Source organism: Nelusetta ayraudi, unplaced genomic scaffold (genome assembly GCF_046127955.1).
Source record: "Nelusetta ayraudi isolate G7.1 ecotype Tasmania unplaced genomic scaffold, CSIRO-AGI_Nayr_v1 ptg000059l, whole genome shotgun sequence".
In the NCBI taxonomy this organism is placed as follows: domain Eukaryota; kingdom Metazoa; phylum Chordata; class Actinopteri; order Tetraodontiformes; family Monacanthidae; genus Nelusetta; species Nelusetta ayraudi.
The window spans coordinates 357,848-381,549 of record NW_027466109.1 but is presented as its reverse complement, the minus strand read 5'-3'; the positions used below and the strand labels follow the sequence as shown (position 1 = coordinate 381,549).

General features: G+C 49.2%; 1 protein-coding gene across 1 annotated transcript; it reads right to left on the bottom strand.

Moving 5' to 3' along the window:
* Positions 1–1,095: 1,095 nt before the first annotated feature.
* Positions 1,096–21,751, bottom strand: kita (KIT proto-oncogene, receptor tyrosine kinase a). Its single transcript, XM_076039292.1, has 21 exons — positions 21,365–21,751; positions 18,553–18,807; positions 16,550–16,834; positions 16,313–16,452; positions 15,530–15,701; positions 14,739–14,925; positions 13,981–14,096; positions 13,614–13,728; positions 12,347–12,531; positions 10,784–10,890; positions 10,505–10,631; positions 9,642–9,746; positions 8,477–8,587; positions 8,153–8,315; positions 7,875–7,969; positions 7,641–7,774; positions 7,269–7,391; positions 6,412–6,523; positions 6,207–6,306; positions 5,974–6,079; positions 1,096–4,014 (listed from the first exon to the last, which is right to left on the bottom strand). The coding sequence occupies exons 1-21, from the start codon at positions 21,417–21,419 to the stop codon at positions 3,784–3,786; spliced, it is 3,024 nt and encodes a 1,007-aa protein (XP_075895407.1). The 5' UTR covers positions 21,420–21,751; the 3' UTR covers positions 1,096–3,783.
* Positions 21,752–23,702: the final 1,951 nt, after the last annotated feature.

Sequence of the window (23,702 nt, the reverse complement as noted above, 5' to 3'; positions counted from 1 at the left end):
GACGGGTTGTTGACAAATTTTCTCGGCGCCTCTGTGTTGAATTTATCAGCAATTTTCTGTAAAAAAATTTCTTCAGGGAGGATTAGATAAACAATATTTTACTGAGGCGCCAGCAGCTGAGGCCACTGTAGAGCATGTTTTGGTGGGTTCTTTGAACTTTGTTATTAAATTTTAGGGTAGTCAGTGGTTTATTTGGTTAAAATATGCTTTCCTGATCCAAATCTGACAATCATTTTTTCTGCATCTGGCTGTCCCCCTCTGATAGAATGTCACGCTCAGAAGCCGTTTGATGTTCAACCCCCTGAGTTCCGCTGTTGATACTGAGTGTAAATGAACCCCATTTTCCTGCTCTTTGGTACGACTCACCCAGGGTTCAAACCTACAATCTCCCAGTCTCAGGGTGGACGCTCTGCCACCAGGACACTGAGGCGTTGCTGTCACAGGTATGGGTTGGACTGACAAAAGAGCGAAGAATTACAGGAAGGCAACATAAATTCTTTGCAAAGATTATATTTCCAAGTTTCCAACTACCTGGAAGTGGAAAATATTTAACTTTGCTGGGTTGGAGTCTCACACTCGGGCCGTGGTGACACAGATTCTTAACCTGCAGGATCTTTGGTTTGCACCTTCCTCGCTGCCGCGACACAACAATCTTGGCCCCCTGTCCGGTTTAATTTGCAGAAAACTTCCTCAAGTCTGACCAGCAAACATTTGGTCGCAGCCTCTGCCACTTCAATGGTGGGATTTCCTGCGTTGCTCTTATCAGTTAGATCCTGAAACAATGGACTCGGCCCACGCAGTCCTGTGCACCGGCTCTGCCTGCTGTCCTTCTCAAGGCCTCCCCCAACGGCCAGATGTCCTTCTCAGGGCCGCGGGCCAAGCCATTCAAAGTGGGTACGCTGAGATACATCATCGCTTTAAGTGATCGGAGATAGGAGCAAATCTGGCCGCTGACCACCACCAGCAGGAACACCTGCATACACAGTAACTCCCCGCCGGAAAGTTTCTCAGGACATTATACAATGCATATCGTCAATACGTTCCCAGCTCGTTCTCATTTCAAGATAATGTAAAAAAGGGACCCCAAAGTTGGAATTCAATATACACAATTTTTATTTACATTGACACGTGTATCAGCAACACTTCAAATTTACACGGCAACACTAAAGCCTGAAGTTAAATAAATATTCTGTGAAATGTGTGTGGGAGTGGGAGAAACTTGGAGACGGATGGAGAGAAAAGTAAAATCTGAAACATCTCCTTCCTGTTTGCAAGGCAACAGGACAGTCTTGGCGAAACCGATGACCAGATTGGACCCTCTAAAAAAAAACAAAAAAACAATTTTTTTGAGCGAAGTGAACTGGCGCCGCTGATCGAGCTGACTGAAGAAAGCCAACGTCGACAAGGTCGGCCTCCCGAAGTGAAAGTCGTCCCGCTGAGAGAAAATACAGCATGACAGGACTGATCCTGAACGTAATGTACCAACATCTTGATGGGGATGGACATTTTCATAAGCATGAGCAGGACTTTACAACACACACACACGCACACGCACACACACACACACGCACACGCACACGCTGATATTTACAGAAACAACAGAGCAGTGATCCAAAGTAGCCTGAACGACTCAATAAAATCTCTAAGAAGTGGCACCAGTGGACAGAGATTTTTTTTTCCAACTCTGCACTCGCACAAACATCCACACAAAGACAAGAACAAAACCCCCTTTCTCTCTCACACACAAACACACTCACACAAACAGGACACTTTCCTGGTGCTTTTTTTTTTTCACTGTTTTTTTTTCTTTTCTTTTTTTCTAAACAACGACGTGCACCGGAGGGAGGACGGGGCTGGAAATGATCAAACTCCGGACTGAGAGTCTCTGAAAAGTCGCTCTTCCAGGTGAAGGAAACAGCTGGACACTGGACAGAAGAGCACTGGGAAGTGGTGGAAGAACAATACGACGAGCAACACAGCCCAACGTGCCGCCACTCCAGATACTCGCTGGTCCACCAGTCGCACCGGCATCGGCCGGATCATGTGGCCGACAGTGTAAAGTAGTCTGAGCACGAAAAAACAAACAAACAAACAAATAAAACAAAACAAAAACAAGCGCTTCTCGTTGCCCGCTCCATTGTGAGGGAGATCGGAGTGGAAATCAAATGAACAGAAGGTCTTGGAAATGGCAGTACCTGTCTCATGCTTGTAAACAAAGATCACTCACTGAATGCAGCGGCGGATACGCACCCCAACAGTTATTTACACATTAAATCTTTTTCTTTTAATACGAGTCAAGCCACCGGAGAGCAAAACTATACACCAGCGTTGTGGTCTCGTGGAGAGTCTCCTCTTTTCCATCCGCCCAAGCCATTTAGCTGCTGCTATTATTCATTAATACCTACAGTTATTTACACATGTACAGTAGACAAGCGCAAGTGAGTGAAGAGCGAGCGTACCGAGTATCTCTACTTCATATCTCTAAAGACAACTGTGTGTATAAAATAGTCACGATATGTGCGGCCTTTACAGATCCATTATAAAAACAAAACATAACAAAACAAAAAAATCCAGCAATCGTCAAAGCTTGAAAGGGGCAATTCATCCAAAACCGTTTTCGCCCACTTGGAACCCGGCCGAAGGAGGGTCAGGTGCATTTTCTTCAGCCATGTAACCCTACTGGAGTTTCACAGAATGACAGAGTCAAATATGTGCCTATATTATTTTCTTTGTCTAATTTAAGTTCGGCTGTTGTTTTTAGCCGATAACACCTACAAAGCCAAACAGCTTCCTGTCTCTCTGTCTATGAAACTCCAGAACTGTTACGCGGATCAGAAAATCAGGACCGCTAGACCAAAAACCCTCGAGTGACATCGGGGTGAGTGCCAAATGGGTAAAACGTGACTTTTGGGTGGACTATTCCTTTTGATGTGTCTCCTAACCAACTTGTAGCACTTACAGGCTGCTGTCAACTAGCTTACATACCCACGTTATAGTGTACTGCTGTTTTCTTATATGGATATATATGGATTTTAAAATTGGCCCCTGAAAGAAACTCCTTCACAACCATATACAGTAGATCCAAACAAGTTCAAATAATACTGACGACAAGAGAATAAAGAGAGAGAAAAAAAAAAAAACAAGAACAAAAGCTGCAGTGTCTTTTTTCTTACGAGGTGTGTACGACGACTTGAAGTGCCTTGAGTGCTTTCTTTTTTTCTTCCTCCATCAATTGCAACAGCCAACCAAAATAAAAAAAATGAATGAAAGTATGCTACATAAATAACCGAGACGAGAACAAAAATAAAAACACAAAATATGATTATAACAAAAATCATTCCGCCGATAGATATGTTTCTTTGTGGAATGGTAAAAAAAAAGGAAGAAATCTTTATGAAATGTTTTGGGAAAAGTGTTGCTGAAAACAAACAAACAAACAAACAAACAACGGTGATGAATGTTCTCGGCGTCTGTGCTGACCGGGGGGAACATCAGTCTGACTGCTCCCTCCCTCTAATCAGGCAGGCAATAAAATGATTACAGTGATGCAAGCTGTCCTTCCCGCTAATGAAGCGGTTGGTACCGTTCGGTCTGCAGCGCGTCCCAACAACGACGAGGAAAAAAAGAAATGCTGCCGGCTTGCCAGAGGGCGGTGGGAGGGGCTGGATGGAGGGGCCGAAGAGGTGGGACGGGCATCTGTCTGGCCTCGGGTGGGCGGGGGTGGCGTTTAGTGGCAGAACATCACAGGCACTTTGTGAGGCAGCCGCGCCGACGGGGGGGTCCTCACACCCGCTGGGCTCGTAGGCTCCTCCCCTCCAGGAAGACTTCGTGATGGACCAGTAATGGCTGGGTGGCGGGGCTGCCTCCTCCTCCTCCTCCTCCCCCTCTTTCTCCTCCTCCTCCATCCCCTCCTCCTGCTGGGCTGAGATGCTGCAGAGCGCCATCCTGGAAATCTGCCGGCTCCTCCCTGCCTCTGGGCGTCGCGGGGAGTCTGGAGCTGAAGTTGAGATAGATCTGCGGATAAAGAGGAAGAAGCCGCGCCGGTCAGACAGAGTGCCGGGGCTGCGCTCGCGTGCTCTCGCTCGCCGCCTGGGCCGATGAAGTCAGCCGCACGCCACTTATCATCTGCATCAGGACCACGAGCGCTGGTCAGGGATGGGCTGCCTGCCACGAGCAGGATCTCAGCCCGGCTGTGTGTGAGGTGACAGAATTCTTTTTGGTGACTGTAATGGCACTCAAACGCAAGCAATGCAATGATGTCATCGCTTTGCTTTATTTCAGCGCTATTGGTCGGCAGAGTAAACAATGGATTTGAAGGGAGTTTGGAAGGTCGCATGCAGAACACTGTGACCGTTGCCCACCAGGTAGCTCTGACCGAGCAATTTGATTGGACGAGAGGTGCGATAATTGTGAGATGGTGAACAGATTGACAGCAGCTGGGGTTCAAACTTTTCGGCATCGGTCAACCAATTCTCGACTGATCGCTGTATTGAACTCCAACTGCTGTGCGTTTGGCGAAGGGTCCAGTGAGGGCGGGAAAATTGGTAAAAAATGGAATAAAATCAAGCAGAGCTTGTGGAATCGCTCGGGCGGCATGTCGGCCCCGCAGTCACAATGGTAATCAGGCAGAAAGGACTCCCGCCCCCCCCCGCCCCCATCATGTGGCGGTGGGTTATTTAAACATTATACAACTTTATTAGCTATGGCTATGATAAAAATCTTTGCCACTAAATGCGTTTAAATTTTTTTTTTTTTCACAGTTTTGAAAACAAACCCCCTCCTAGCTGCGGCGACCTCAGGACCACGAGGCAGCGGCGGAGTGAACTGGCCCTCAGAGCAAAATCATAATGAGCTGCACTCTGTATTGCTCTTCGGGTATTCCTGCACCGTAGAAAATAGCATTTTTTTTCCCATGACTGTTTATCTCTGGATTCTCTGCCTGTCGATGTGCCTTGAATTATCAGCGCTGATTGAGGAAAAGGAGATTCGACAAGCCCTGCCAAGTTTTAAACCCAGCAACACCCTCCACTATGACCACGGAATCACTATTTCCTGGAAAGCTTTGATCTAGTTAGCCGTTATTTATGTGAGGGGCCGATTGTGTTAACAGGCCGCTGGTGGCCTCGCAGCCAGAAGGTTATGGGTTTGATTCTATGCTCTTTCTGTGTGCATGTTCTCTAAATCGAATGTACGTCCTTGGTGTGGCCGCACCTTGGCCCTAAAATAGCAACTACAGCAAGTACACCTCCAATCAGAGAGCCACAAAACTGAGTGGTAACTGATCATAGTCGGAGGCAGCACCAGAATATTGGTTTACAGCGAAGACCTCGGTCAAACTGATTGCCTTTTTTTTGCCACACCAAATGACAATTTCAGCTCACAGTTTCTAACCACAACACAGCCGCACGGCGGCTCCTGCAAACGCATCAACACCTGAACAGGAGGGAGACCAGTTCCAAAAGAAAGTGAAGCACCTTCCCGCTGCTTCTTCATTAGCTTCCCGCTGGGAGACTTTAATCAACAAAAGGCGGTTCGTCCCACAGCTCCTGAGCTCAGATCCGTTTAGCGAGCAAGGCTTTGAGAGCGGCGGTGCCGCTGAAACCGTGTCAGATGGCAAAATGAAAATTGAGGCGTGAACTCAGTGATTGTGGTTTTATCAGCAGTGGTGGTGGGGGGCCTGAGGCTGTTTTTTTTTTTTTTTGGTCATATTTAATATGACAGTGTGATACTTCATTATGACTAATATCTGATCATCTACTGCCCAGATCTGGCCTTCAAGGACCAGATTCTCCAGCACAGACCGTCTCAGTAACCAAGCCTGAAACCAACTGGTCATAATTCATGCTTACCATGAGTAATAAATATATTTTACAAATTGGTCGACCTTATACTGGACGTGGAGATGCTCATGAAGCTTTCTGCCATTTGCCAGCAGGGGGGGAAGTTAAACGGCGTCGCAAGCGTGAGACCTACGTGCTTGGCGGTGTCCGACAGCTGCTGCTCGATCTGCTCCACCACCTTCCTGAAGGGCGGCCTATTGAAAGGGTCGGCGTCCCAGCAGGACCTCATGATCTGGTACCTGCAGCAGAGGGGCAGCAAAAGGGCATTTCGGCTTTAGGACAAGTACAAGGCTGCATTTTTTCTTTCAACATTCAACTCTTCTGCTTTTTTACTCTACACAGGTCAAGGTAAACACTGACACTCACATTTCGCTGGGCGCAAACTCGGGAGCGTCCATTTTGTAGCCCTCCTTTATCATTTTGTAGAACTTAGCGTCCACGGGCATCCCAGGGTAGGGACTGTTTCCTTTAGTCAGCCAGGGAGGGGAAGATGCATTAGCACGTCGGTCACGCCCTCACGTGCAAACACGACAAGACGATAAAACGCGGGGGGGCGGAGCTACGGACTCACCCAGCGAGAAGATCTCCCACAGCAGAATGCCGTAGGACCACACGTCGCTCTCGAACGTGTACACGCATTCGAAGATGCTCTCTGGAGACATCCACTTGACCGGCAGGCGAGCCTGCGAGGGAAGAGGACAGCAGCGGTGATCAGTGCACATGAAGATTCAATTAAGAAAAAAATAATACACATGCAGATTTTAAAAAAAGTAGTAGAGGACTACAGTATTATCTGAGATGTTTGTGCATTTTCCTTTGACTTTGCATTTGAACTTATGAGGCAAAGACTCAGAAGAGGTCAGACAAAAGATGCCATATATTGCAATATTTAGATTTTTTTCCCCCATTCCAGATTCTAGTGGAGAAGCACGAAAATGTCTCCAGAAAACAGCAGGGTTAATCCTCAGTTATGACTGTCAGGGTCGCCCCCGGAGGCCTTTTAAATTACTATCAGCAAAATATGTGACAAGTCTCCTCCAAAAGGTTTGTACAGTCTCGTAAGAGGGCTGCGGCCTTGTTATCACGGAATCATAGAGCAAAGCTGCGTGAACATGTTACTGTGGGTAATTGCAGGAGAGTCCTGGACGTGCGCCACCTCAGTCGCAACCCCCTGTGCGTCTTCAAAGACTGGAAAAAAATGAGCGAAAGTCCTCCGAGAATCTGTTGCACATAAATCCAATCTCACTTCCCAGCGAGTGAATAACTCGGACGGAGTCTTTTATTCTTTTTTCCTTTTTGGCGCGTGCACGCTCCACGGACGCGGCTCCAAACTCAGCAGGTGTGATTTAGGGGGCGGGGAGGACGGAGGTTTTGACGTAGATCCCGGGAAGCTGCCAAATGGCTTGTCTTGAAAGAGCTCAGACTTACATTGCCTTTGACTACATAGTTGGAGTCCTTGGTGATGTCTCGCGCCAGGCCGAAATCACAAATCTTTGCCACTCTTCCCTGGGTTAGGAGGACATTTCTGGCGGCCAGGTCTCTGTGGATACACTGAAAAACACATGTACGACATACATGACCGTTACCACGTACTCTGGTTCTGCATGTACAGCGTGAAGTTCCCTCGCACTCCTCTTACTTAACGGAACATCTTTGAGGAAAACAGGTTTGTTTTTTTTTTTTTATCAGCTTTTTCGCAGCTGTGTAAACACGAGCCATGCCTAGCCCTGCCTTGCCACGCATCACATCCATCATCAAAGAATCTTCTCGTTCCTCTCTGCTGGTAAATAACCAACTCACGTTTTTAGAGGCGAGGAACTCCATGCCTTTGGCAACTTGGTAGGAGAAGCTGAGCAGGTCTTCCGTGTCCAGTGACAGGCAGTCCTCGTCGAACATCTCGCACTCGGATCCCGTCTCCACGTAGACGCCGCCGCCTGGAGGGGACGAGGGGTAGGGGTCAAAGGTCAGTTGGGATGACGCTCCCGTGGCATTTTTCTTAAAAAAAATGGAATCACTGAATCGACGGCTCCTTGCCTTTGTGCTGCGAGCGCCTCTTCTCCAAGGACGAGGCAAACGGCAGGCTGCCAGCAGCAGAAGGCCTCATGGACATGTAGCCGTTCAAGCTGTCGCTGTGGGGATGGAGAGAAAGGAGCAGTCTTGTCTCAGTCGAGCGCCGCCACACAACACGAGCACGCTGCTTTCCAAACACGCCCCTCCTACGCACGTTCTGGATAGTAAACACTAGCGCCGAACCTTTTCGCACACACGCATGCAGACTATTAAGGCGGCCAAAAAAAAAAGAAGACGCTGACCGAGCCGTGTCCCTCTGTGGAATGACGTTGCGGTAGTAGCAGTCGTCCTCCTCCTCCTCCCCCGCCTCCTGGCGCTTGAAACAGACGAAGCATTCCCTTTTCCTGCGCAGGAAGTTGAGCAGGTCTCCGAAGCAGCAGTACTCTGTGATGACCAGTGTGGGGCCTGCAGACGACGGGAAGAGTCAAAGGGGTTCAGTTAAAAGCCACGATGTCTGATGTTTCCACCACTTAGGGCCTTGCGAAAAGAGAAAATGAGAGAGAGAGAGAGAGAGAGAGAGAGAGAGAGAGAGAGAGAGAGAGAGAGAGAGAGCATGTGCGGCTCACCTCCAACTGTGCAGGCTCCCAGCAGGTTGACGATATTCATGTGGTTTCCCAAGTAACTGAGGACCTTGAGCTCCGACATCAGCGCCTCCTTCTCCGTGGAGTGAGCGCTCGCTGCGGGGAGGAGCAATGACAGGAAGTCAAGTGTCAAGAATCAAGACTTTGGATTATTTATCCAGAACACATTAGGAATCGCTTTTGTTGCTGTTCAAGGAGTCAAGTTAAAAAAATAGGGCTGTCAAAGTTAATGCGAGGATAATGTGTTAACTGAAACTAATTTTTACGGCAATGTGTATATATATATGTATATATATATATATATATATATATATTTATATATATATATATATATATATGTATATATATATACATATGTATTTTTATGTATATATATATTTTTTTTTTAACGTGCGATTAACGCCTGGTTGACACCGGAGGCAGAAGCACCGTGAAGATCGCGTGCGAGCCGCAGCCGTCCTGTTCACACCGGCCATGGAAGCGCCGCGAATGGCCGGGAAACGGAGCCCGGTTAATTTTCAAAATAAAATACCGCAATTGAAAAAACGGCGATCATGACTTGAAGAATACCTCAAGCTTTGAGTTTTTTTTATGGAGAGTATGTGGACAGTATAAGTATGTAATCGTTTTGGAATGTTCAAATGAAAAAAAGAAATCTTCTAAAAGTTGCATATAGAACAGGAAAAAAAAAAAAGAAAGTGCAATAAATTTGAGATTAATCGCAAGTTAACTCAGGACACTGCAATTAATTGTGATTAAAAATTTTAATTGACTGACAGCCCTAGTTAAAAAAAAAATACATGAAGTGCACTCAATCTACGCAGAGTCAAGTTCAAACAACGATAGAAGACAGTATAAAAATATAAATAAACTAAAATTGCACAGGCCCAATAACATCATAGGATGAGATAGTCAAGTGCCTGTTAAGTTTCTCACTGTGTCTGGAAAAGAAGAAAAAAATCGTGTTCTGTGTGTGATGATACTGTCTCCTTGTTTGGGCCTGACTTTAACTGTTCACGTCAGAGTGGAGGTGAGATTTTAAGTGGCAGAGAGCCCAAAGTGAGGATCAGGGTCTGGACTGCAGTGCAGTGGAGGAAAGTGGAGTTAAAACAATATGGTTTTGCGCTGAATTAGTGCAACATGTTCTTACATTTGAGCATTTTCACCGCCACCGTCATGACCGAGTCGGCCTTGGAGAGGCCGTACGCCGTGGCCTCCACCACCTTTCCGAACGCTCCCGATCCCAGGGTCTTGCCTGCGGGACGAAGGAGGAGGACAGACAGACAGTTAGACAGTCAGACAGACAGCAGCAGTTTATTGGCCGTCCCCCTTTTTCTCTCCCCCGCCCACTAACTGGCCCGCTGCCAGGGTTCCTAGGACAACAACAGCCTTGGCCCCGGGGCTGTGCGCGCCGGCACCAGGACACGCAGGATCCTGTTTGAGGAGGTTTGTCAGAAACAACACCCACAGTGTGTCGTGTGTGTGTGTGTGTGTGTGTGTGAGTGTGTTTGCAGTGAGGGAGTTGTGCCGCGTCGCTAACGAGCTGCCCCGACTGGTTGGTCGGTTCATGAGAGTGCGCGGCCGCGGCCTTAATACCATGTCCGTGCTGCACGGAGGGGAACAGAACGTTTATGTGTGTGTGTGTGTGTGTGTGTGTGTGTGTGTGCACGTGTCAATCAGTGCCACAGTGGCCTGAGGTGACGTCACCTCCAACTGCTCTGCTCGGCCTTATTAATAAAGCCCCAGCGCAGCCCAGCCCCGCCCAGCCCGGCCCCGACTTCTCCTCGCATCAAATCTCCATCAGGCTGATTTATACCTATGACTTGACAACCAGAACGTGGATTTTCTGGGCTGAAGAAAATGAGCAAAATGAGCATAAAAAAAAAATCCAAAAAAGCAAAAACAAAAATCCCCCCAAAAAATCCCCCCCTCAAAAAAATCAACCCAGTCATAATTGAATCTGGAGGAGCCATTTGCACATAATTCGATCAAAGGCGCCGCTGGCCGGCGTACCAAAGCGCAAGTTCTTCCGAGGAAACTCCCACTGGTGGTCGTACGGCAGCTGGGTGGGGTCGATGTACACGTAGTTGTTTCCGTGGATGCCCTCGATGACTTTCCACTGAATCTGGTATTTTGGCTTCTGCATGCGAGAAGAAGAAAAAACAAAGGGGCAAAGAGAGGAAAAGGTGGAGGATGAATTTGAGGAATTGCCTCATGGGGTTACAACGCGGGCTTCGCTGGCTTCGCCCTGCCTCTGATAGAGGCAGGGCGAGACACAGATGACTGTCTTACCTGCATGTACTTGTAGAAGAGCAGGATGAGGACGAGACAGAGGACGCTTGCCACTGATATGGAGCCAATGAGCAGCGGGGTGAACAGATCGTGGGGAATGGTTCTCTCTGGGGGGGGGAGGAGATAGAGTGGGGCGGGTTATTAATCAGTGGCTCTTTCCACCGTTTGTCAATGATGTTGACGCTCCGGGTGACACTGCAAAGGTGCATTACGGTAAGCCAGAGGTGGCAAAATCACCGCCCACTTTGGTCAAACCGGAGCAAACTAATCCAGTTATTCACGTCTCCACACACACAGATGCACAGTTATGGTGAGGGAACCCTGCACCGGTGGGTCCCAGTGTTTGGGTGCTTTCAGACGCCTGTGGCACGAGGTGGCCGCGGCGACGGCCGGTACGTGATGATAAATAATCACTGCTCCGTCCCCTTTGTGTCCGCCCGGTTCGGCGCCGCCGCATTGTTTTGCTCCTCTGTACCACCGGGTGTAATAAGCTCTTTAGAGATAAGAGGATTTCTCTCCCCCACCCCCCCACCCCCCCCACTTCAAATCTGAGAATGCAGAGTCTGCAGGAACTAATCCGCTGTAAACCTGTCAGTGTTTTCTAAAGCTCTGTGTATTCTCCGCTGCCAGCCCACTGACACCTCCGACACCCCCCTCCACCCCCCGCCGCCGTCCCCTCCTCACCCAGGCGGAACATCCTGCACCGCCAGGACCCCCCACTGGGCTCCGACAGCGAGCGCATGCTCTCAAATGGTCTGTGTGTTCTTTTTCCTCCCTCCTCCTCCTCCTCCTCCTCCTCCTCCTCCTCCAAATGCTCTCCTCCATCATAATGCAACGCCCACACGCCTGCTGCGGCCACGTCCGGCCCCCCTCCCTCCTCCTCGCTCCTCAGTGTCCCTCCACTGAAACACGGCGTTTCCCCAGACCCTCCACTTCGCTGCGCTTTCACTTCCAGCCGCAGTCGGGAGGCAGATGGACCAACCGTTGGGGGAACCGAGGTGGATTTGGACTCACGGGGTAAACAACGGGCTGAGGCGGGCTATCTCTACCTCCCCCAACACACATACACAAACAGACGCACCCCAGCCAACACCCGTGTGTGAGCGGCAGTGTTCATAACGTGGCCAATCGTGTCCGTCTGAGGTATCTCTGCCTGCTGCTGTTTACCTAACAGATTAAAGAGGTTTAAAAAAAAAAAGAGAAAGAGAGAAGAAGGAGAATCTGGCAGCCGGACCACACTTGTGGCTCAAATCATCACCAGAATCTTGCTTGTAGTAAATATTTGGACTTGGGGATTAAATCGTGTTGGGTTTAAGGAAGAGTGGAGGTGTGTGTGTGTGTGTGTGTGTGTGTTATTTATTTAATAGTTGTTTTTTTTTTAATCCACGTGCCGTGGATTCACAAACGCTCCTTTCCCTCCGTCTCTTCCTCCTCGACCGCGGTTGCGGTCACACCCACAACAGGACGGGCCCCCCTTTATTATCCCCACACCAGTCTCCCCTATGCGTGGCGTGTTTTGCAGGCAGATACGTGCCGCAGCCATGATGATGGGGGCGGACTCACCGCTGATGGAGAAGAGCGTGTAGGCCTGCTCGCCGGCCACCGTGGCCACGCACTCCAGCGTGTTGAAACGGCCGCGGCTGACGTTGACCCGGCTCTCCACCTCCGTCTTGCCGAAGCGCGGGCTGAAGAGCGTGACGGTGATGACGTTGAGCTCCTCCTGGGTGGCGTTCACCTGCTGCGAGCACCTGACGGCGGGGAAGAGATTTGCACCGTTGACAAAAAAAAAAAACACGCCTGGAGGGGATCAGAAGGCCGTTCCTCAAACTGCACCCCCACACCACTGAATCACTCCCTAGTCGGGACTCAGAGGAATGCCGGCGTCAAGTCCATGCACATGCCTCCGCCCCGGCTGCGTTGCGAAAAAAGGAGCCGGGTGAGCGGTAAGATCTCACGCCGTTCACTGGATTAATTTGTTTTCATATTTTGCGTCGCTGCCTGGTCTTTGGAAACGGCAGCAAATTCCTTGTGCACTCATGGATTCAGGGTGAAGTTTGCAACGGGGCAGCTGGGGGCGAGGGGCGCGCCGGCTGCCTCAGACATTGCTCTCCAGTGCATGCGCACGTGGACTTGCGTGTTTGCGTGCAAAGAGCGCTAAGTGGATTTGATCATCATTAAAGTTTGGATAATCACTTATGATTCATCGCGCGTGCGGTCCGGGATTTGTTGCCGTTGCCACGCCGACCGCTACTCCCATGACAAACTTTTACGTTTGACACTCCCCAGGGCACAAGTCACTTCAGTTCAGTCACATGGGGGGAGTGGAGGGGGGGTCATCTCATCACTGCCCGCCAATCACAAATCAGCTCTTTCAAATCCCACAATCCCTCATTCCATCGCCGTCATCATCACCACGGCTCCGCCCTCCGTCCAAAGCATCTTTAGTTTGACCTTAAGGGCCGGAGTTGCTTTTGGATGAAGGTTCTGAGTGGGAACCGAGAGGATTTCCTGCATTAAACGAGAGCAGCTGTGCCCCCCTGCCCGAGAAAAAAAGGTTCGGCATGAGAAGGGGGAGAGCTCTGGTTTGGTTTGCAGCTCGGTCATGTTTGCAAAATACACATTGCATACGTATAATATAAGTTTGTGATCTCCGTTCCAGAATAATTTGGGTTGTTTAAACCTCCGGCAGAAAAGAAAAGGAAAAAAATTGACAGAGAAATTTCAGTTTGGCACGATTCTCTTCGGTGAGCTTTGATTGGCTGTGGGCTGACTCACTTCCTCAACCGGCACGTGGCATTAACGTTGCTCCGAGTCGAGCGACGGGCCTCACCTGACGTAGGGCTGCTCGCAGTAGTACCAGGTGATGCGAGGGGCCGGGTAGCCCTCGGCCACGCAGCGCACTTGTCCGTCCACCGGACCCTCATGAGACACAATCTCAGGTTTACCTAACAAACACAGTGTAAAACGGATTGCATCAGGCAGGCAAAACATGTGAGAAACATTGACAGAGCTTTTTTTTTTCTCTTCTTCACGCATGTTCAACCTGCAAAAACATGTAGGCTGAGGGTTGAGACCTCATTCAACACAGTAAATGAGGTCAACGCAACCTTTCTTCCCTGGGTCAGACCATCGAGCGGCCCGGCAGGGAAACAAATCACCTTTAAAAGAAAAAAAAAAAAATCAATCGCTGAACTTACTGATCACAAAGATGGTGAACGTGTGGTTCACAGAGGCGTCGCCATTGGAGGCCTGAAAGGTGTAGACTCCGCCCTCTGACATTTTCAGCCGCACCAGCCGCAGCTCACTGCTGTACCTGAAGGGGAACGGAGAAGTGAGGTTTAAAGGTCTTGGCTGCAGAGGAGCAAAACTGTGCATGACCATTAAAAAGCGATGTATGCATTTTTAAATGACTGACTTGGATCTCACTTGAATTCTGCTTTTTTTTCTCACTCATGCAAAAAACACTACAACCCTCAAGGCAGCGTTGGACTTTGTGTTCCCTGCAGGGCGCATATAGATTCCTCAGCTCAATTTTTGCTGTCAAAAAGAACAATTTTCATCCACTCCTGTGCCATTTGCGTGTTGAACAGGGTCGCCGGGGTCAAGTCAAATGCCGTGAAGCAATGATTTTCTAATGAGACCCTCGGAAACACTGTCTATTTACACGGGGCCGGGATGGAAGCCACGCTTTAGCAGGTTACATTCCAGATGTGTTTTACAAGTTTCTCTTCCCGTGGGAAGTATTTCTGCTTGTGCTGCTCGTGATTCACCACAAACCCGTTTTTTTGTTTTGTTTTGTTTTGCTTTAATTTGAGAAGGGCAGCTGCGTTTAGCGCCGAGCCTCCGCCGACTCCCAGCTGAGGTGATGAATTCCACAGGACGGGGCCAACGAACATTATCGTCCACGTGGCAAACTGCGGAGAGCACTTTGGCAGGAGTGTGCGACGTGCCTCACCTGTACTCCTGCCTGTGCGTGGTGATGAGGTGGTCGCTGGTGTTCTTCAGCTTGTGGCCCATGAAGCTCCAGGACAGGATGTGCGGCTGCGGGTGAGCCTCCAGGTCGACGCTCAGGAGCAAACTCTCCCCTGAGCGCACCTGGATGGTTTTGTTGTTTTTGGGCGTAGAATTGATGAATCCTTTTCCTGGGAGACATGAGAATTTTTTTTTTTAAATGAGATTTGGATAAATGATTTGCATCGAAACAGATTAAAAAGTTGTGGTGGAATATAAAATTAATAAACTCAACTTTAAAGAAAAAAAGCTGCAAAACCACAGCAACTTCAAAGGCCCAGTGTGTAAGATTTAAAAAGATCTAATTGCATGAAAACAACAGAAAACAAACTTCAAAGTTGGTTTTGAAGTGCTGTTTCAAGTGGTATTTCTACGTTTATACCCAATTCCAAAATGCAGCAGATCTCTGCAGTTTTTTATTTATTTTTAAGGTGGTCTACGACCCCGGCAGCGGCTTCTGGTTGCAGCAGACTCGTCTGACACCTCAAAGAGTTCAGTCCGCCTCCTGCAGCCTCTGCCAATCACGTGAGCCAGTGTTCCGACACCAGCACAAACCTGTCTGCTCCCGATGCGGCGCCTGACATGGTGTAAATGCCACCACGGAGGCGGTGATATAACGCCACCGCGGCTGGCACGGGAGAGATGTGAACTCATTCTTCGCAGCAGATCTCAGTAGGAAATGTTACACACTGGGCCCGAGCCTCTGACTGGGAAAGCTAACGGCTAACGACTCACCGTAGACATCGAGCCACACCGACTGGGAGCTGAGCCCTCTCTCGTTCTCGGCCTCGCACTGGTACCTGCCGGCGTCCTGCGGCCCGACGGCGGCGATGTTCAGGGTGGCGCTGCGCGCGTGCACGAAGCGCTCGGCCAGGATTCGTGAAGCACCGTCAACCTTTGCTGGTTGCTGTGGATACCAGACGGCACCCTGTCAACGCCCAGAGATCTCTAGAGATTAACCCCGTCTGTGTGTCTATCCTCGCCACGCACACACACAGCACTCACACACGCACAAGCACAACTGCCAAAAAACATTCACACACACACACACACACACACACACACACACACACACACACACACACACATTGTTCATATCGCACACACACAAACACACACATGTTCAAACACACAGGCAAGATCCTGAAGCTTAGACAAGCTGAACTTTGACCCCTCTCAGTCTCATTCATGAGAACAAACAAGCGATAATGCCGAGGACACAGAAAGGCACCCTCAAAATAAAGGAAAGAACATTCTGGAAACAGTTCAGTCAATGCATGTGATCCATATCCAAACAAGGGTTCATGCAGATGGCAGCCAGCTAACGTCTCAGTCTGAGCTGAATGTGTCTTAAAGGCGCAGCAGTGTGATATTCTTTCACGGGTGTCAAGGGTGATATTTGATTCTCTGTGGTGTTTTAGTCAATTTGCCGCTTTAAAACGTATCAAAGTCTCCTTAAAGTCTTATCTCTAGCGGAACGCAGTGCACCGCACAGTGTAAAAAGGAAAAGGGTCTCACCGAGCCAAGGGGCTTGACCCACTTCAGCTTGATCTCCCCGTTGACGTTGGTGGTGTTGCACGTGAGGGTCAGACTCTCATTTCTGATGAGGATCACCCTCTTCGGCGCCTGCATGTTGATCGCAGGCGGAGCAATGGGAACTGAAAAGAAAACACATTATTATTATTATTATTATTATTATTATTATTATTATTCACACACGTGTTTGTTAATCTGTGCATTTACACAGCACCGTACCTGGTCTGACTGTCAGGACGTAGTCGTGCGATCGGACGCGCCGCTCCCTCAGCCTCCCAGTGCACACGTAGCAGCCCTCGTAGGCCTTGCGTGCGTTCTGGATGGTGATGCCTTGCTCCAGGCTGGATGAGTAGTGTAGGCCAGAGGCCAGCACCCCGCTCGAGCACGTCTCCAGGCGCAGGCCGTCCAGGCTCGGATCGGTTGCCAGGCAGGGGATGGAAGCGGAGTCTCCCTCGCGGGTGAGTATGTTGGAAACCATCGATTTTCTGAAGGGGTTGTCGGGGTCTGCCAAGATCGATGCAATCGCACGTCAGGGTGTTGTACAGGAGCCGTGAAACGGTGGCGCACTGCCGACTCGGCTGCGCCCCCGGAGGTGTCGTTTGTAGACATCGAGGCGTCTTTTATTTTTCACCCCCACGTTTTTATGGCGTGGCAAGGATAAAATCCGAGAGCTACGGCGCCGCAGCCGCAGCTGCGATCAGACTGCAGCTCGGCCCGAGCGGCAACGCCTGCGAAACAGCAGGTGACTTGCGTGTCACTCTGCAAACAATTGACGGGCCGCTCTGATCTTAATCTCTGTTTTCTGATGCCCCATTTGATCTCACGTCTTTGATTTGACAGCCTAAACCGCTAAACCCCCCCGAGCAGATCCATCTTGTGGGATGCCGCTGAGAATGTGGCGGTGCAATGTGGAAACAAACAGACCTGCTTCATGAGTAAATACGAGCAGGGGGGAAAACACAGCATTTGACTATTATACAAGCTTTGCTCCACAACTGGCCTTGCTTATTCACAGGAGCCCGGGACCTGATCCAGGTCTTCACCAGTGAATCGACTCAACTTTGACCTACACACGCGTTGAATTTTCTCATGAAAAAAAAAAAACATTTACAGTGCGTAAACAGCCTAGAAGAAAGCACATAAATGTTTGCAGTCACACAACATCAGGAGTCTTTATAGTGGCTATAATGGAAATATCCCCAAGCAAAGCGAATTGAGATACTTGTACATGGTGAACGTGTCTCTTTACAGTCTGAAGGACAGTAAAATGCATGTGAACGTTTCGAAATGGGCTTTCGCTAACCAGACGGCCATAGAGAAAGTGTCACTCTTGACTGTTCGTAACTTGCATTCAATAAAATGTCAGTTGACGCCATAATGAACGTGTCGCTGTGTCATATTCACAAAAATGTAGATATAATCGCCAGCAGGTCGCAAAAACAAAGAAAGAAGTTTTCCGACTGTAGGTGAACGTGTCAGGAAAAACCAGCCAAAGCTCAAACCTTGGTCTTCAGCAATACAGCTTCAAATAAAGCAAATAAAAAAAAGACATTTTCCATCTCACTATTTTCAGGCAATAAAATATTTAACACTCTGTTTACAGTCTCCTGCTACAGCTGACACTTTTTTGGAAGCGACGCCTGTCTGGGAGTGTTGCCACTCATCTGGGAAAGGTATCGGTGCATCTTATGGCATCACAATAAGTTGAGCTAAAAGATATGGACAGACTTTTTGTTTTGCCTCAACTGCAGCCAACTAAGCACTAAACCAAATAAAATCAGAAACAAAACATGAAACAAATCTTTCAAACGATGCAGCATCTGAGCACAGCTCTGGCAAAAACAAAACAAAAACCGAGCAGTGAGCGCTCGCTCCGTCAAAGGTGTCTGTTTGGACTGTGATGGGCTCATGATGTGAGCCTGAAGAGATGGCAGCGGGCCAAGAGGATGTGGAGTCACGTCGAGGAGGTCACACAACACAGCCAGACTAAGTAACGCACTCGGCAGCTACAGTATCGAATGCACCTGTCCGGGGCAGAGTTACAAACACCTATTTCCCCGCAAACACACCCACGCACGCACGCACGCACACACGCACACACACGCTGCGCTGGTAAACAACCGTCGGCTCTGGTGCTCTCTTGGCGTGCCGAACCCAAAAAAAACAAACAAACTACACAAGAACAACAACAAATGAAACAACAAAGCGAAAGCATCACTCACCTCTCACGTAGATGTAGATGTGGGCTCTCTCCTGCGAGCTCTCCTCCAGGCAGATGTAGCGGCCCATGTGCACCGGCAGAGCCCTGGGGATGTAGAGCGTGGACATGCCGTCCACCTTCCTCTCGCCGCGCACCTTGGGCCGCTCCTCCCGCTGCCACTGCATGGCCTTGGCGCCGCGGCACTGCAGCTCGAAGGGAGCGCCCAGCGACACCACCAGGTGCGAGCCGGCCGGCGCGATGGAGGGCTTGGCGTCGCCTGCGGAGGGGGCGAAGGGGAGGGAGGGTCAGCACACTGGAGAGACCAGCGGGGGCCGGGGGGGTAGAGGTGCGTTTGCGACGGCACACAGGTGCAAAAGGCAGCGTTTAACACTCCAGATGGTGAATGTTATTTGTGTGTATCGTCCCAAGATATGCAGAGGTGTGCTTGCATATCGAGTTTCCAGTAAACAACACTGACAATGACTTGTATTTTTGTGAATTGAACGTGTGAATGGAGAGATGTTAATAAAGTACAAGTCGTTGTTTTAGATGTGAGGACACAATCCCACGCAATTAAATGACTAACTAACGACAGAATTTCTTACACAGTCTGTTAAAAGCACACTAATGTGAGCGAGTCAGTGATTGACCTTTGCGGCCTCTAACTACGCCGCACCTGCGTCGCATGCGATGGTTTGCGGCTTTGCTCTCTCTCTCCCAACACAATCACGGCTTCCGTTACGACGAGGGGGAAACTCGGGGAAACTCGGGAAAACGTCCCAGTGTGAACTTCACAGCGCAGCGCCAAAGAAAATCCTACCGCCTCCTCTTTGTACTTGGATCTTTTGTTCTCCTGCGCTACATTCGAAACTTAAATTGCAGTTTGATAAACACAGAGAGATCTGTGCGACTGGCAGCTGCACAGGCCTCGTGTGGCTGCAGGCGGAGGGGAAAAAACACCCCCAGCATATTGTGGATATTTGTAAAAATGGGCAAACGGAACCAAACTATCTGCACCTTTGAACCGACTGGTACGAAACTAAGTGGATGTGTTCGCAGACATGAAACAGACGAGGCATCTTTCAACATGGTGCACCAGCTTTCAAACCCTGTGAGGGACTGACCAGTGCGGAAGAGCAGTCAATTTGGGCCTCAGCTTGGCCCTCAGGCGGTAGCGCCTCCGCCCCTCCAACCCCCCCCCCCAGAAGTCTCTCAAGCAGCACAGCCAGGAAAAGGTCTACACTCTCAACCTCTCGGCTGCAGCGGAGGTGGAAGATCACCATTCTCCCCCTGCGTTGCTGATGATTCCTCCTGTCACACTGCTGACCTCATCCAGGGCCACTGACACACTCCCAATCATGGAGGGCAAACACGAACGTATCACTTCATAATGAAAAAAAAAAGAAGAAAAAAAAAAGACCCGCCGCTTTAGACGTGATGGTCGCGCTGTTGGCAGATTCCTCCGCATCTGTGCGTAAATATTTGACCAACAACTGAGACACTCTGCGCGGCGGCGCAGCAACAAAGACGAGACACAGTGATCTGGCCAACTGTCCTTCGGCGCTGCTTTTCTGGCTAAACGATCATGGAGCACGAGTGGGGAAAGAGCCGGGGGTCAAACTAGCTTTCTGCGGCGTGCGTAAACAGACTTTGACGCAGGACTTTGTGCCTTATTCCGGATCACGTGTGAGAGAGGCAGAGGATAGCGCATGGCTGTGGGGCGAGTGTGGCGGTCACTTGTGTTCCCCTGGTGGTATCAACGTGGCGGGAATATAGACACGCTCCCGTTCTGAAGGCTCACTGAGGAAAAAAAAGAAGAAGAAGAAAAAAGACAATCCACCTGCCCTGCGCGGCATATAGGGCGCAAAGCAGGGCAGCACGGATCTCCACTGATCTGGAGGAATCCACGTTCAATCAACGTTCATTTTGTAAATCTAGGTTGAGTTGACTGTAAAGTATTGACTGCATCACTGTAAATCCGCTTCAATAATAATAATAATAATAATAATAATAATAATAATAATAATAAAAGCATTGCAGACTGCGATGAACTGGTGACTTGTCCAGGGTGTCCCCTGCCTTCGCCCTAAGACAGCTGGGATAGGCTCCAGCAGACCCCGGTGACCCTGACCTCGGGACTAAGCGGGTATGGAAAATGGATGGATGGATGGAAGCATTGCAGAAAACTGTGAAGTACAGTATATAGCAAAACTGCGGGACGTCAAGCTGTGGTTTCAGACTTCTGGCCGGTTGGAAGAAGGTTCGAATCGATTTCCAAATCTATCCATAAACCAACCAGGCTACACAGGATATTGAAAGTTTCGCCCTAAATCTGTCATTCATAGCCGCAGATGTGAGAAACACAATCCCAGAACAGGGCGAGTGTGCACAGCCAGCTTTGGAACCACTAGCAGCTCGTTTACATGAGTTTCAGAAATCGCTGGATCAAACAAACAAAACAAAACAACAAACAAACAAACAAACAAACAAACAGGAAACAGTCCCTCATCACGGCCAGCGTGTCTTGCTCAGCATCCCCGGGCTGCTTGATTACTTTTCCGCTTGTTTTGCGCCACGTTGCCTGCAATAAGCATGCATTATTTAACTATTGCCCTCCCTCCCCTCTTCGGGTTTCAGCCACTTCGTTTCGTCTTACTGAGCTCACTCGGGGTCGCATCACTTCACCCCGGCAGCTAATTTACCCCGACGCGCGCACGGCTGGAAGTGCAGCCGCTGTCAGACTTGAATCTGCAACAAGTCGCCCAGGCGCAAAAAAGACAGCACAAAACAAAATCCAACAACGCAGAACAGACAATAAGTGCAAAGCGTCTTACCCGGACGGAAGGCGAGGTGTAAAAAGACACAGAGTATCCAGTGGTGGTAATCCATAGTTATTATTCCATGGGTCTAGCCGTCAAGGTGAGCCGCTGAGCCTCTCTGCGTTTCTGGGTGTCACCTCCGAGTCTCGTCGCAGGGAGCGCCTCCGACTTGAGGGAAGTTGTCCGCCCGTCCGCCCGCGCGCTCCGGTCTCAGTGCACTTTTTCTTTCTATGCGCGTATTTTAAAGGGTCAACAGATGCTCAGAGGAGCGCGAGGCTGCGGCGGCGGCGGCAGCAGCGGCACATCGCAGCCGCTCTGGTAACATGTCTGTCGTTGACCGCGGGACCGACTGTGGCGTCAACATGTTTGTCGGAGCCGCTGGTGCAGCCTATTAACGCTCTCTCTCTCTCTCTCTCTCTCTCTCTCTCTCTCTCTCTCTCTCTCTCTCTCTCTGCCTCTCGTACCCACGCACAAAGGGGAGGAGGGTGCTGCTCCGGCTTGCGTGCGCAAAAACGGTTCCAATTTTGCATGCAGTTCGAACACCCCCCCACCCCCCTTCCCCACACTCCCCGCGCGCCTTTTGTTGATGTTTTTTTTTGTAATATACTGTAGCTGTTCAGATCATCCCTTATGTGGAAAAGCTCATTGCTCTCGCCTCACAGCAATAAGGTTGTGGGTTCAATTCCTTGCAACCTTTGGAGGAGTTTGCATCTGATCTCTGTGTTTCTCCAGGAACTCCAGTTTCTCTCACTGCAGTCTCGTTGGTGTCCTCTGTAAAACAGTGACAATGCACACTTTATAGGACAAACTTGCTCATATAGTATATGTATGGTGAAATTATTAAAACTTTGTTGACTAATCTCTTAAAATTGCTTTTTATTTGAAAGTTTTAAGTATATCCATGTTCTTACTTTCTTACTGAATGTGAGAATGTGAGCTTATTAATTTTTAAATGCTCTGAAGTGTTGCGAAACTAGGTGTATTAATTTAGCTGGGACTAAGAATGACATCACTGAAGGCCTTGGCATGAAATGCACAGCCCGCCATTGGTTTGTCTGTGTGATGAACAACAAGTCACAGATGTCTTGGGGTGAAGGTTCACCCACAAGACATCTGGGACTGGTACAATGCAAGTACAATAACATATACACAGAAAGAAAGAAAACAAAATGATAGACTGTAAAAACCTGATGACACAATAGATAAAGCTGAATATTTATTTTTCACCGATCTGTTTATAGGCCAAAGAAAGACAGAAAGATATAACAGTTGCCTCTACCCCCACCCCCCACCCACCCATTAGATTAAAAAACAAAAAAAACAAAAACAGGTTTACTTTTTTTTTTTTTTGAATGGAGCGGTGTGGTGCAAAATCGAAAAAAGGTGTTTTTGCAGGTAAACGGCCTTTGCAGTCTTTACTTTAAATTTGCAAGCGCAAACACAGGCACAGCTCACTTTACAATGAAAAGCCACAAATCACTTTCGGTCGTCGATGCATTTGCATACAAGTAGCTCATTACACAAACAGAGGATTCTTTTTTGGGGGCTGTCTCAACGTTAGCTCCGCTGAAGCTTGAAACTAACACAAGCTTTCACATTTCCCATCATGCTCCGGCAAGTGTCCTTGATGTAAGCCAACTCATGCGCCCCCTTTCTGTCCCTGGAAGGCCACGCCCCAACTTTATAACTGGTTTATGGGCCAGCCCCTCCCGCTCCGTCAAATATTTGAAGTGTTAAACAGAGTTGTAACTCAGCCTCGCCGCTGCGACATCATCGGCTTTCTTTTGCTTTTTTTTTTGGCAGGCTCCAGAAATCTGCTCCGGAGGCTTTCAAGGAAAAGATCCCACAAACGCTGTTGGAGTTTGAGTGTGACGAGAGGACAGTTTGCACACTAGGGTCGTGCAGGGCAGACTGCAGTCCAGCTGTCTGCTCCAAATTAACGCAGCTCTCCCAGGACTCAAAACCTTTTAACTGCCCTTCCTGCAAGTCAAGCATCTCACTCTTCTGACGGTGGTCCGCCTTCCGAAGTGGCCCTCCCACCGGAGGCAGATGTGACGGAAAGGTGCAGACGTGTTGACTCTGGGTGGAGCGTGCGGGTGCGAGCCAAACCCCACGAGTGATTGATGTGACACCTGCCCTCCTTGTTTGGCGAGTAACAGAAAACTAGGGACCATCTTCGGCCCCAGGCTGCTAATGCTGCCAGCGTCTTTAAACAAATTACCTGAACTGCAATAGGCAAGTGGCCAATCGCAATCCAGTCTTCGGTGAAGCAACTGATTGATATCCTTCCAAAATCTGTTTAAAATACCAACTTTTGTTCCTGTTTTTAACTTAATTAAAATGTCTGAATTTG